The sequence below is a fragment of the Myotis yumanensis genome, unplaced genomic scaffold (assembly GCF_028538775.1).
Source record: "Myotis yumanensis isolate MYYU_CA2020_CCGP unplaced genomic scaffold, mMyoYum1.0.hap1 SCAF_15, whole genome shotgun sequence".
Classification (NCBI taxonomy): domain Eukaryota; kingdom Metazoa; phylum Chordata; class Mammalia; order Chiroptera; family Vespertilionidae; genus Myotis; species Myotis yumanensis.
In genome coordinates, this window is record NW_027223766.1 from 39,626,814 (window position 1) to 39,639,973 (window position 13,160).

Below are 13,160 nucleotides of genomic sequence, written 5' to 3' on the forward strand. Positions count from 1 at the left end.
CCCTACCCAAGCATGAATTTCGTGCACCGGGCCTCTAGTTGTATTATAATTACCCTATCTAATAGCCTTTTCTGACTTTCTTGTGTGTTTTGTAGTTTTCAGGATTTTGACATTCAGGGGTCCAGAAGATGCAGTTTGGACTGGTTGACAATAGAAACATACAAGAATATTGAGAGCTACCGAGCTTGTGGCTCCACAATTCCACCACCCTACATTTCTTCACAAGACCACGTCTGGATCCGGTTCCACTCCGATGACAGTGTCTCTCGGAAGGGTTTCAGACTGGCATACTTTTCAGGTGTGTTTCTAAGAAGGAGAAAGGAGCTGAACAGAATTCGACAGTAGTAACTGCTCAGGCACTTGGGAGCCGGTCTTTTGGCAGTGTTCATTTCATCGAGACTGTTCTCCAGGCAGCTGTGAGGGAGGAGTTAGCAGCTAAAGGTCCAGGGGCCCTAGAACTGGGCCTTAAAAAGGTGTTTTGCATCATCCTAATGAAATGATTAATTTTATAAACAAAGGCCACTTTGCTTTTAAATATTTTAAATACATTTAGTTTAAAAGAACTTTTTCTCCTTTCGCTACTTGCCCGTATCCTGAAAGTTACTTCAGAATACATTTTTGTTTGTGAATTACCATTGTCTTTACAAAAAGACACACTCAGATTCACCCTCCTGGTTTATAGTGTATTGGCTATTTTTAAACTGTATCCAAAAAGAGTGACCAGGTCATACAAATGTGAATAACTTAGCAGTGGAGCTATGTATATTTTTTGCTGAAATAATTTTACATCTTCTGAGGCACATGGCCTTTTTTAGCAAACTTATGTTCATTTTTTTTTCTTAAAAACATAGTCTTTGTACTATTTAGGTTCTGAAGCACATTTTCTGTCATCTATTTACCAATAAACAAGTTGTTAGTGGAGATGTTAGCGTTGGCCCAACATTGTCAATTTTGGGACCATAGAGATCTAATGTTTGGTTTTCCTTCTCTACCTCATTGTTTTATATTCAGGACAGTACACTAAGATAGTTAGAATTAGATGAGCATTTCCATTTTTTTCTGTCTCCTTCCCCCTATTATGATGATTAAATTTATACCTTTATCTCAGATTCATGCAATATTTTGCAGTTATGTTAAAACAATAGAAATTATAGAATGGAAGTGCTGTGTTATGATTGCATGAAATGCTATAAACATAAAGTTGATCATATAATCTTAGCAAAAATTTAAGTTAATAATGGGCCTACAAAATATACTATAATATACATAGCAAAATATTGTGTTATCTATATAAACACCTAAAAAAGAATATGAGAAAATTGATTTGAAAAGGTGATTCCTATGGATGAATTTCTCTTTATTTCAAAATGTCTATCATTTCAATGTTTATGCAATAAGTTACTTAAAATTTTTAGGCAATATATCCTGTTGGTTTATGTGTCTTACATCATTTTACTGGATGTTCTGCAGTAAAATAGCTTTCTGTAAAAACAGAATTGGTTTCTTCTCTTTAAGATCAAACCGCAAAGATCTTTATGGAACAAATCATAAGTTTTAAATAAATTGTTAAGTAATTAGTGAGCTAAGATTAATTTGCCATTAGAGCTTAACGTACTTTTTAAAACAAGATTTTTGAAACCCTTTCACTTGGGCTTACTCAACATTTATTATAAATATATCACTCGCTCTTACGTATCTTTTATTTTAAAGAGCATGTTTTTTTCTCCTTACCTCTCTGCTCCCTCCGTCCCTCCCATGTTCTCCCAGGGAAAACTGAGGAGCCACACTGTGCTTGTGATCAGTTCCGCTGTGGGAATGGGAAGTGTATCCCGGAAGCCTGGAAATGCAATAACATGGACGAGTGCGGAGATGGTTCCGACGAGGAGACCTGTGCGACGGAAGCGAATGCTCCCACACCCGCTGCTTTCCAACCCTGTGCTTACAGCCAGTTCCAGTGTCTGTCTCGGTTTACCAAAGTTTACACTTGCCTCCCCGAGTCTTTGAAATGTGACGGGAACATTGACTGCCTTGACCTGGGAGATGAAATAGACTGTGATGTGCCAACTTGTGGGCAGTGGCTGAAATACTTTTATGGTACTTTTAATTCTCCCAATTACCCAGACTTTTATCCTCCCGGAAGCAATTGCACCTGGTTAATAGACACTGGTGATCATCGCAAAGTCATTTTACGCTTCACAGACTTTAAACTTGATGGTACTGGTTATGGTGATTATGTCAAAATATACGATGGATTAGAGGAGAACCCGCACAAGCTCTTGCGTGTGCTGACTGCCTTTGATTCTCATGCGCCTCTTACAGTGGTTTCTTCCTCTGGACAGATACGGGTACATTTCTGTGCGGATAAAGTGAACGCTGCAAGGGGCTTTAACGCTACTTACCAAGTAGACGGCTTCTGTTTGCCCTGGGAGATACCCTGCGGGGGTAACTGGGGGTGCTACACTGAGCAGCAGCGCTGCGATGGCTATTGGCATTGCCCCAATGGGAGGGATGAAGTCAACTGTACCATGTGCCAGAAGGAGGAGTTCCCATGTTCCCGCAACGGTGTCTGTTACCCTCGTTCTGATCGCTGCAACTACCAGAATCACTGCCCGAATGGCTCAGATGAAAAAAACTGCTTTTTCTGCCAGCCTGGGAATTTCCACTGTAAAAACAATCGCTGTGTGTTTGAGAGCTGGGTGTGCGATTCTCAGGACGACTGCGGCGACGGCAGCGATGAGGAGAACTGCCCTGTGATCGTGCCCACCCGGGTCATAACCGCGGCCGTCATCGGCAGCCTCATCTGCGGCCTGCTGCTCGTCATTGCGTTGGGATGTACCTGTAAGCTTTATTCTCTGAGAATGTTTGAGCGAAGGTCAGTATCAAGACAAAACTAGAGTGGTCATGCCCTCCTCGATAAAAATACGGCCCAGATATTTATAACGAGCACCTTACTTACTGTGGTTAGCAATATGTCTTTGTTTCATATTATTTTAGAAATAAATAAATATTGTTGATGATTTAAGAAATTAGTGTGAAAAGCTGAAGACTCAGAAGGCTACCCACATTTAAAAAAGGGAATCAGGACTTGGAATTATGACGTGAAAATAGTTGATCTGTATTTACTGGTTCCTATTTTCAGATTAGTCTGTTTTGTAGGAATTTTACAAGCTGCGATTCTGAGTTGTATTTTGAAACCCGTATTTTTATAATTTCAGATATTTGAGAACCTACTATGTTCAAAGCGCTATACAGATGAATAGAAAAATGAATAAGACAATCTCACAGGTAGTTTACAATTAGGAGGAAGGAATGAGTGGATAGAATAAGATGGCAAAAATGTTAAGTGTTGTAAGAGCTATAAAACAAACTGGCACGAAAGTGCAAAGATGCCTGGTCTCATAAGAAGGATGGGGGAGGCCTTCATTGAACAAGTGCCATTTGAAATCTATGAGTAGAAGGTAGATAGGGAAAAGGTATAGTTGAAAAAACAGCCTGGGAAAACACATAGAAATAGGAATGCCAGCCGTGCTCAGAGGATAAGCATAGTTCAGTTTGTCCAGAGCTAAGCTACATATAAAGAACTAATAGGAGCCCGGCTGGCATGGCTGATTGGTTGAGTATTGCAGTAGGCATCTAGTACCTTTTCCTTGTACAGGGATTTTTAATTTATGAAAATTCAGTGGTCCAGTGGCTAGAGCATCGGCCTGTGGACTGAAGGGTACCAGGTTCCATTCCGGTCAAGGGCATGTACCTCAGTTGCAGGCTCCTCCCCAGCCCGGGCCCTGGTAGGGCTTGTGTAGGAGGCAACCAATGGATGTGTTTCTCTCACATCGGTATTTTTCTCTGTCTTTCCCTCTCTTTTCTACTCTCTCTGAAAATCAGTGGGAAAATATCCTTGGGTGAGGATTTAAAAAAAAAACCCAAAAACTCAATGATCCAGGCTGCCAGTGTAAAGCCCCTGAGGACACATTGCTTCATCTCTGTTCTCAGCGTAGGGGTAGCATAGGTATCAGTAAATGTTGGTTGACTAAGCTTTTACGATGATCAAATATATTAAGATTCATATTGTTTTAATTAGTGATGATTTAAAAAAAAATTTTTTTGCTTGCCTTCTTCTTTAACCCTCTTAATTCCCTTGTTTCTTCTCAAAGATCATTTGAAACACAGCTATCAAGAGTGGAAGCAGAATTGCTAAGAAGAGAAGCTCCCCCCTCATATGGACAGTTGATTGCTCAGGGCTTAATCCCACCGGTCGAAGATTTTCCTGTGTGTTCACCTAATCAGGTATATCGCAACTCTGATTTCTGTTTCAGTGCCTCTTAAAATGAAACCTTTTTGCAGTGAAGTCAAGGGTTACATATGGAGAATTTGAAAGCATCATTGTTTCATTGTAGTTTAACAAATACCACAACATACAAAAGTATACTTTTCATTCTTCTGACTTGGTTCTGTGGTTCTTAAGCATTTTACTCTTTTGGTTAATTTAATTAAAACCCAAAGTGAAATTTCTCAAATCGATTTCTACTTCAACTGAACATTTAGAAGTCTTAAGAATGGATACTAAAATTAACATGCTAGTAACATATTAGTAACATGCTGGAATACTAAAATTAACATGCTAGTAACATATTAGTAACATGCTGGAATAGCCCGTCACAGAGGGGACAGAGAGCGTGTGCTGTCACTTCTTCCTGGTTTCACCTGCGAGGGGAGGGGCAGAGGAAACCTGGATCATCATTTGCAAGGAGGTGCTGTTCACCGTTGTTTCCTGGAAAGGCCGTATTTCCAGTACTAACTGCCAGATTGATAAAGCCATGTTTGCCCCACATTGGAATATTCCTTTTTAATAACCACTAGATGGAGCTTAAAGACTGTCTTATATAATGCAGTAGGCTTGTTTTTGTTTTGTTTTTTTTCATAATCTAAACTCATTCATCTAGAAAAAAAGTAGATTTTCCTTTTTGGTTGGACAATATGTACTAATTAAATCACTCCCATATGTACTAATTAAAAATCACCAATTGCAAAGAATAAGGATATAATTTAATACTTAATACTAAACTGGAAAATGAAACTTAATCTTTAAAGAGAAAGAAGGAATTCAAATGTCTCAGATACCTTTGTGTAGTGCTATTAACAAATTAATTAATTTCTTTAGCTTTTTGTTTCCTGTGCATATTACAAATTTATTTATTTATTCATTCCTGTGCTGTATAACAGATATATTAGTTCCTTTATTTACAAGTCCTCAGTGTCCAGTCACACAACAAATCCTTGAGAACCAACTGTGAAATATAATTTCCACGTTTTGGAAAGTCTCAACCTTGTAATTCAAGATTCACTTGTTCTGTGTTAAAAATCAAACAACAGCAAAAAACAACAACAAAAACGAAGAACAGCTATGGGCCTAGTTTCCACACTGCTTTAGGTCATTTAGTGAATTATGGTGGCGATTCTTCCATCTTCCCAGCTAAAGAAGTATCGAATTTTATCTTTTGTCTTTGGTACACTTTTAGGATTGGATTACTATGTGAAGTTCTTAAATAAGTAGCTGTTATAATTGATACGAAATATCACCTTAAAGTCGCCTATAAAAAATGAAGTGTTAAGAGAATCTTACACAGTGAGCAATGGTTCAAGTTGTGGATTAGATTCCATAGTGAGTTGAGCCTGTGTAGTCAAGAAAACCTTATTCTCCCTTCATAGACCCTGGCAGTGAGGAATAGAATTTTCAGCCACAGCACATTCTTACTAGAAGGGTGTTTTCGATCTTTGTACTTGTTTGCTTTCTTAAAGATCTCTTCTTTTCGTAGGCTTCTGTTCTGGAAAACCTGAGGCTAGCTGTACGATCCCAGCTTGGATTTACTTCAATCAGGCTTCCTATGGCAGGCAGATCCAGCAACATTTGGAATCGCATTTTCAACTTTGCAAGATCGCGTCATTCAGGGTCATTGGCTTTGGTCTCAGCAGATGGTGACGAGGTTGTCCCTAGTCAGGGTACCAGCAGAGAACCTGAAAGGAATCACACTCACAGAAGTTTGTTTTCCGTGGAGTCAGACGACACCGACACAGAGAGTGAGAGGAGAGATGCAGCCGGAGCATCTGGCGGGGTTGCAGCTCCTCTGCCCCAGAAAGTCCCTCCCACAACAGCAGTAGAAGCAACAGTGGGAGCCAGTGGAAGTTCCTCCACTCAGAGTGCCCGGGGCGGCCACTCCGATAATGGAAGGGACGTGACCAGTGTGGAACCCCCAAGTGTGAGTCCGGCTCGTCACCAGCTCACAAGTGCACTAAGTCGGATGACTCAGGGGCTACGTTGGGTACGTTTTACGTTAGGCCGATCAAGCTCCGTCAATCAGAACCAGAGTCCTTTGAGACAACTTGATAACGGGGTCAGTGGAAGAGAAGAAGATGATGATGTGGAAATGCTAATTCCAGTTTCGGATGGAGCTTCAGACTTGGATGTGAACGACTGCTCTAGACCTCTTCTTGATCTTGCCTCAGATCAAGGCCAAGGCTTCAGGCAACCATATACTGCAACAAACCCTGGCGTGAGGCCAGGCAGTCGAGACGGCCCCTGTGAGCGCTGTGGTATTGTGCACACTGCCCAGATACCGGACACGTGCTTAGAGGCAACACTGAAAAACGAAACGAGTGATGATGAGGCTTTGTTACTTTGTTAGGTACGAATCACATAAAGGAAATGATATACAAGTTGGAGCAATATCCAGTCATTGTTTTGTAACTTTACAATTAAACTAGTATTAATTTAAAGAGAAAAAAGATGCAGGGTGATTTCTTATTATTGTATGTTAGCCTGCATGGTTAAATTAAATAATTTGTAACTTTAGAGTTTGCTATTTTAGCAGCTAAACATGCATTATGTATTCATACCGTTCAATGGTGTTCTTCCATTTGTTTCTCATTGTTTTTATCCTGGTACTGTAGTTCATGTTAGAAATATGGCTGCTGAAACTCATTTGATGTCAGTTTATCCTATGTTAAAACTATTATTTGTACAAAATATCTTATTTTAATTGAACCCTTTCTGCTTTTGCCAATACATCTTGTAACTTAATATACTAGAAGTCAAGGTTGTTAATGTACTCCCAGTGCAGGGTGGGGACCCTTGTACTCACATGTGTTTTTATTTATATATCATTTGTCCAAATATTACTGGATTTCATCATAATAAGAACTTGTTAAAGGGAAAAAAACTTTGTCTAAAATTTTTTCTCTTATGTTGAACATGCAGTGATGTGAAATTTAGATAAAGTTAGGTAAACTAATGGCAAAAATGAAACTCTTTTATAGGTTTTCTAATCTTGACTTTAATACTCTAATATGGTATTAAACCAAATGGTAAAATTACAAGTCATTTCTTTTTCATCTCTATTTAGGGACAGGATTGAGCGGATGAAGATATTCTACTATGCATTAAATCTTGAACTTTATAAAATATGTACAAAAATTGTACAAGATAAGTTCCAACTGGTAATGTCTTTCCCTGGTATAGGGTTATGCTTGTATTGGACCCTAGGGATTTGCACTAAAATCATATAAAGGTCTCAGATGAGTTTAGTGCATAAGCACTATCACTTTAAATACTATTATTTGCTACCACAATAACTATATATTTCCATAGCTTTGGGGGGGCGAAGGGGGCATTTTTATTACAAATTGAAATTTCTTTGCTGGTTTTATATTTATTTGTTGTATTTAAAGACTGCATTATTATAAGAAAGTGACTTTTTCAATATATTTTATTCTTGAGGGGGATCATGCTACATGTTGAAAAACAAATTAAATCATTTAGATCAGCCCCTATTTTAAGTAGAGTGATTTTCAAACCCCACATATTATTTTTATTGTCAATTCCTGTTTATTTATTCTTTAGCTGTCTGTTTTCGTAGCTTAATGATTATGAAATATGTACTTGTGTGTGATTATTGCTATTTATTAAGTTTTAAATACTTTGCTGAATGTCATTTTAAAGCATGTTTGAGGTCTTGTGTATTTGTCGTGTTATGCTGTCAGGAGAAACTGACTGAAATGTTTTAATATGTATCAAAATTAAAATGACTTTTTTTGTATTGCTTTGGGGTACTTTTTAAATCAGAATTGCTCTTTATTTTTGTTTCATTTTGGTGCATATACAAATTCAGGCCTTAGAGTATGTAGCATGTCTCTCAAGAAGAAACAACACAGGGATTTGGGGAGTTCTTCCTTAACCACTTTTTAGTCAAGTTGTTGCTTATACCAGCACTGGGGGATGAGACTCCCTGCGGACCTGACTGCTACTTGCCTTGGAAACACTACCTCTGGTTGATGTATCGTCAATCTATGCAGTAACCCAATCAGTTCTCTTTATATTATGTTTGGATGCATTTCAGACCCCTATAGAATATACTGCCATGCATAGGGTTTTTTGGGTTTGTTTCCTAGCACATGTTTTAAATTTTTTCTTAACTAATAAATCTTTCTGGGTCAAACGGTAAAACCTAAGTCTCTCTCCTACCTGACACCCATCTTTTAGTTCCCTTTCAGAGAGAGATACCAATACCAGATTCTTCTATATCCTTCCAAAATACCGTATAGATACATTAATATATCCATATATAAATGATATATGTAATCTATAATAATAAAAGCGTAATATGCTAATTAGACTGGACATCCTTCCGGATGTCCTTTCAGATGACCTTCCAGATGAAGCCGGGGTTGCAAGGGCACCCCGGGTCCCAGGTGCCAGAGGGAAGCTGGTGCCAGCAGCCTGAGGAAGGAAGGCCTACTCTTGCATGAATGTCGTGCATCGGGCCTCTAGTTTATCTATAATATATCAAATTGTATTCTATGCATACTTTAAATTTTTTTCAAAAATATGTATCTATTAGAGTTAAGGGTTTTTGTTTCCTTTTTTAAAATCCTTACCTGAGGACAAGGATATGCTTTTATTGATTTAGGGAGAGAGAGAAACATGAATAAGAGAGTGAAACATACAGTAGTTGCCTCGTATATGTGCCCCCATTAGGGATTGTACCTACAACCCAGGTATGTGCCGTGACCACAATTGAATCCAAGACCTTTCATTGTATGGGGCAGTGCTCCAACCAACAGAACCACCCTGGCCTGGTCATATTAAAATTTTAATATTAAAAGTAAAGTTAGGTATTTCAATTATTTGATTTTTTGACATTAAATCATTGATCAGCCTGAATTTAAATCACTTCCTTTTCCCCCCAAGTTATCCTAGTTATCCCAAAGCTGTTTATCAAATAAATTCATCCTTTCTTTACTTTTTGAAATGACCCTTTTATCTTAGAGTAAATTTCCACATTATTTGACTATGCTATTCCCTTCAGTTGACCTGCCTTTCTATTTTGTACCAGTCCTACACTGTTTTAATAACTGTAATTTTATGTGTTTCAAATATTCTTGCTTATTTTTCATCTTAACTTGATAGAATCAACTTGCTGAATTCCACAAAACAAATCCATCGGTACTTTTATTTTTTAGACAGTTTTTTTATAGATTAGTGAAATTTGACATAATTATGTTAAATCTGTCTAAATCATGGTGCCATATCTTACAAAGGTGCCCATTTGTTTAAGTCTTTTGTTACTTCAGATATGTTTTACATCTTACTTTACAGCTATCTTGTACATTTTTCGAGTTTATTCTTAGAATTTAATCATTATGTTATTATTAAGGAAGTTCTTTCTGTTTATAATTTAGTCTGATTTTGGTATATATGAAGGCTAGTTATTTATGTTAATTTTCTACCCACCTACTAAACTCCCATTTTCTTGGAATTTATAATAGTATTTCAGTTCATTTTTGTGTGTTTTCCAGTTACACAATCATGTCCTCCAATTTGCAAAACGCTTTGTCTCAATTAATTGCATTGTCTAGTACATTCAAAATAATGTTGAACATATTGGCTATAATGAATTGGGTTGAAATAGATACATTTAATCATGTTAAGGCACATTCATTAACCCCATTCTTTTTTTAAATTTAACCAAGAATGCATGTTGAATTTTATCACATGCCTTTTCATTATCTACGGAGTTGATCTTATGATTTTTCTCCTTTGATCTTTTAATGTGTTATTAATATACCCATATTTTTGTCATTTTGAACCATTGCATTCCTGAAATAAACTCTACTTGGCCATGTGTATTATGCTTTCGATATATTTGGCATAGGCCAAATGTGTTCATGGGCATTTTGGATAGGACTAAATAATCGTTTTGTATCTTAGGGGAGCTTTCTGAAAGGGAAGATTTCTTACAGCCGTCGGCTCGTTTTCCTGATTATGGCTGCATCTCAATGAAAAGGAGACTCACTAAGCAAAGGTAGAGTGGTATCTTGGCACAGACCTCTTTATTTTATTATTAAAAAGCCCAAGTGAAGAACTTCTATAGAGCCCAGAACAGATGTGGCTGCATGCTATGAACTTAGTGATGTGTGTTGAGCACTACAAATAGCAGAAATGCAGAGAAGCAATTTATATTTAGAAATTACGATTAAAAAAACAAAACTATTAAACTTTTCTCAATTCCAATGCAGTAGGATCGAGTGTTACCTGAATATTTACACTTCTATCTTATCAACCGAGCTCTGATTTCAAGGAACATAGAAATTCCTTATCTAATTTGGCTTTTAGATTTAATGTTCCATAGTCTGCCTTCCCTTAAGTACAGATTTTGTATTTGTTATTGTGCATCACGTGGATTTTAACTTCGTCGTGATTCTATTAGTTTCCTTTGGTTGGATTTTGTTTGCATGCATGCTGTTTTTATTGAGATTTCATCATTAAATTTAGAACATGATTTCCACTTCTCTAGCTCATGCGTTACCATTAGAATCACTGGCCACGTGTGCAAAAACAGTGCTTTGTCCCATTTTCTTAATTTGGAATGAAAATACCACCCATTTATTAATACTGAGTACCAACCATGGTACTCAATGCCCATACGTACTTCCTTTCTAATCCTCACGAGAAATCTCCGAGGTAGGTGTCACCCTCAAATATCAGCATATAAGACCAACAATATAAGACCACTAAGTGCATTGTCGCTGAGACTGGAAGCAGGATAACTCTTGGAACTTGAACTACATCTTTAACGTGTTATATTTTCACATGGAGAAGAATAGATCTTTATATTTAAGGGTGGGTTGTTGTTGTTTTTTTAACAGCCACATGGTATAAGGATTTCTGTTTTATTTTGGAATAATGTGTGTTTTATTTTTTCATAGCGTTAAAAGATTAGAAAACAACCACTTCATACTCACTAGGAGGGCTGTACTAAGAGAGGCAATAACAAGTGTTGGCAAGGATGTGAAAAAACTGGAACCCTCACCCACTGCTGGTGGGCGTGCACAGCTGTGCAGCTGCTGTGGAAAGCAGTATCGCAGTGCTTCAAAAGTTAGTTACCACACAGACCCAAAAATTCCTCTCCCAGGTGTATGACCAAAATAAATGAAAACATGTCCACACAAAATGTGTGCATGAGTGTTCATAGCAGCATTATGGATAACAGCCAGGAAGTAAAAACAACCCAAAGGTATGTTTGATAAATGGGTAAACAGAAGGCGATATAGCCATACAATGAAATGTTATTTGGCAATAAAAAGGAATGACATGCTAAAACATACTACAACATAAATGAACTTTGAGAACATTATACTAAATGAAAGAAGCCATTCACAAAAGACCATATATTGTATGATTTTATTTATATGAAATGTCCTGAATACTCAAAGCTAGGAGCAGAAAGTAGATGAATGGTTGCCTAGAGCTAGGAACTAGGTGGGCGGGGAAAGGTGGTGGTGAGTGACTGCTAATGGGTCCAGGTTTCTTTGTAGGTTGATGAACATTGTAAAACTTGGTAAGTATATTAAAAACCATTAAACTGTACAAATAGATGAACTTGTGATATACAAGCTATATCTCAATAAGCTCTCAAAGATTAGAGAACAAAAGCACAGGTATTACCACCTTTTTTTCTGCTTGCTTTTAAATTTGGACTGAAGCCGTTGCTGCTTATTGTTCAGGAGAATAGCGGTTGTTTTAACAAATCAAAGGTGGAACATACTGTCTTCATCTATTTGGCAGTATAATCTAATCTGACTAACTATGTTACCTGAGCAATTAACCTTTCTGGGCCATAATTTTTTAAAGATGGAGGCAATACTTCCCTCGTTGAGTTTTTGTACAGATGTAACAACTGGCCTTAGCCCAGTGCCAGGTGTATCCAAATTCAACAACTAATTATTCTATGAATATTCATGGAGGGACTACTATAGGTTCAATAATTATGCTCAATTCACATGTTCTTTAAATCATAATGTGAAACTTTGTTTAATGTAAATAATACGTTTTATGAATCTAGAAAGTCATAGTTACGTGAAATTGTATGTGCACATTACACAATGTCCACACAAGGATGCATTAGTCATATTCAAATAAACAAATAAGCTATTTTCCTCTCCAACTTTAAAAGGAAATGATAATAGCCATATATCAATAGAGATAAGGTCGCCAGGAGTGGGTCACCATATTTGTATAGCAGATTGCTGAGCAAACCAAAGGAACAGTTGGTCTTTTCAAGAAGCCATCTAGTGGTTTATTTCAGCATCACAGTTATTTATTTTGCAGAACAATACTTGTTTTTTTATAACACTCAAATGAACTTCTTTGAAAGCAAAACTGCAAATTAAATAGTAAATGAGACTGAATCTGTGTCCTTATTAATATGAACAAAACGCTTAAAAATTCCTCTGGGGGGGGGGGGGGGGAAGAGGGGGAGAATTCCTCCGTGGAGTCCCGTACTGTAATTTGACAAGCTGAAAATAAAGTTAGTGAGCGCTTCTTACTAACTGTGACAGGTCATTGAAGATGAATATGATGCACTTATCTGTCTTTGATGCTCAAGAGCGGGAGAGGGGGAGAGGGGAGGAAGTGAGAGATCAACCAAAGGACTTGTATGCATGCATTTAAGCATAACCCATGAAGACAGACAGTAGGGGGGGAGAAGGCATGTGCTGGGGGTGGGGTGGGGGTGGGAACGACCGGGAAGAGGTCCATTGGGGGGAAAAGGAGATATATGTAATACTTTATAAAAAATATATATTTTTAAACAAAAAAAAATACACAA

The 13,160-nt window shown here is 37.5% G+C and overlaps 1 protein-coding gene across 2 annotated transcripts in view; it reads left to right on the forward strand.

Annotated features, from left to right (window-relative positions):
• Nucleotides 1–8,092, forward strand: part of LRP12 (LDL receptor related protein 12) — a 51,764-nt gene extending 43,672 nt beyond the window's left edge. For both annotated transcript variants that reach the window (XM_070392149.1, XM_070392150.1), the window contains 4 exons: nucleotides 96–298; nucleotides 1,768–2,872; nucleotides 4,152–4,284; nucleotides 5,814–8,092. In XM_070392149.1, the coding sequence (XP_070248250.1) occupies nucleotides 96–298; nucleotides 1,768–2,872; nucleotides 4,152–4,284; nucleotides 5,814–6,680 (2,308 nt within the window). In that variant the 3' untranslated portion in view covers nucleotides 6,681–8,092. The remainder of the gene's footprint in view (nucleotides 1–95; nucleotides 299–1,767; nucleotides 2,873–4,151; nucleotides 4,285–5,813) is intronic.
• The last annotated feature ends 5,068 nt before the right edge of the window (nucleotides 8,093–13,160 follow it).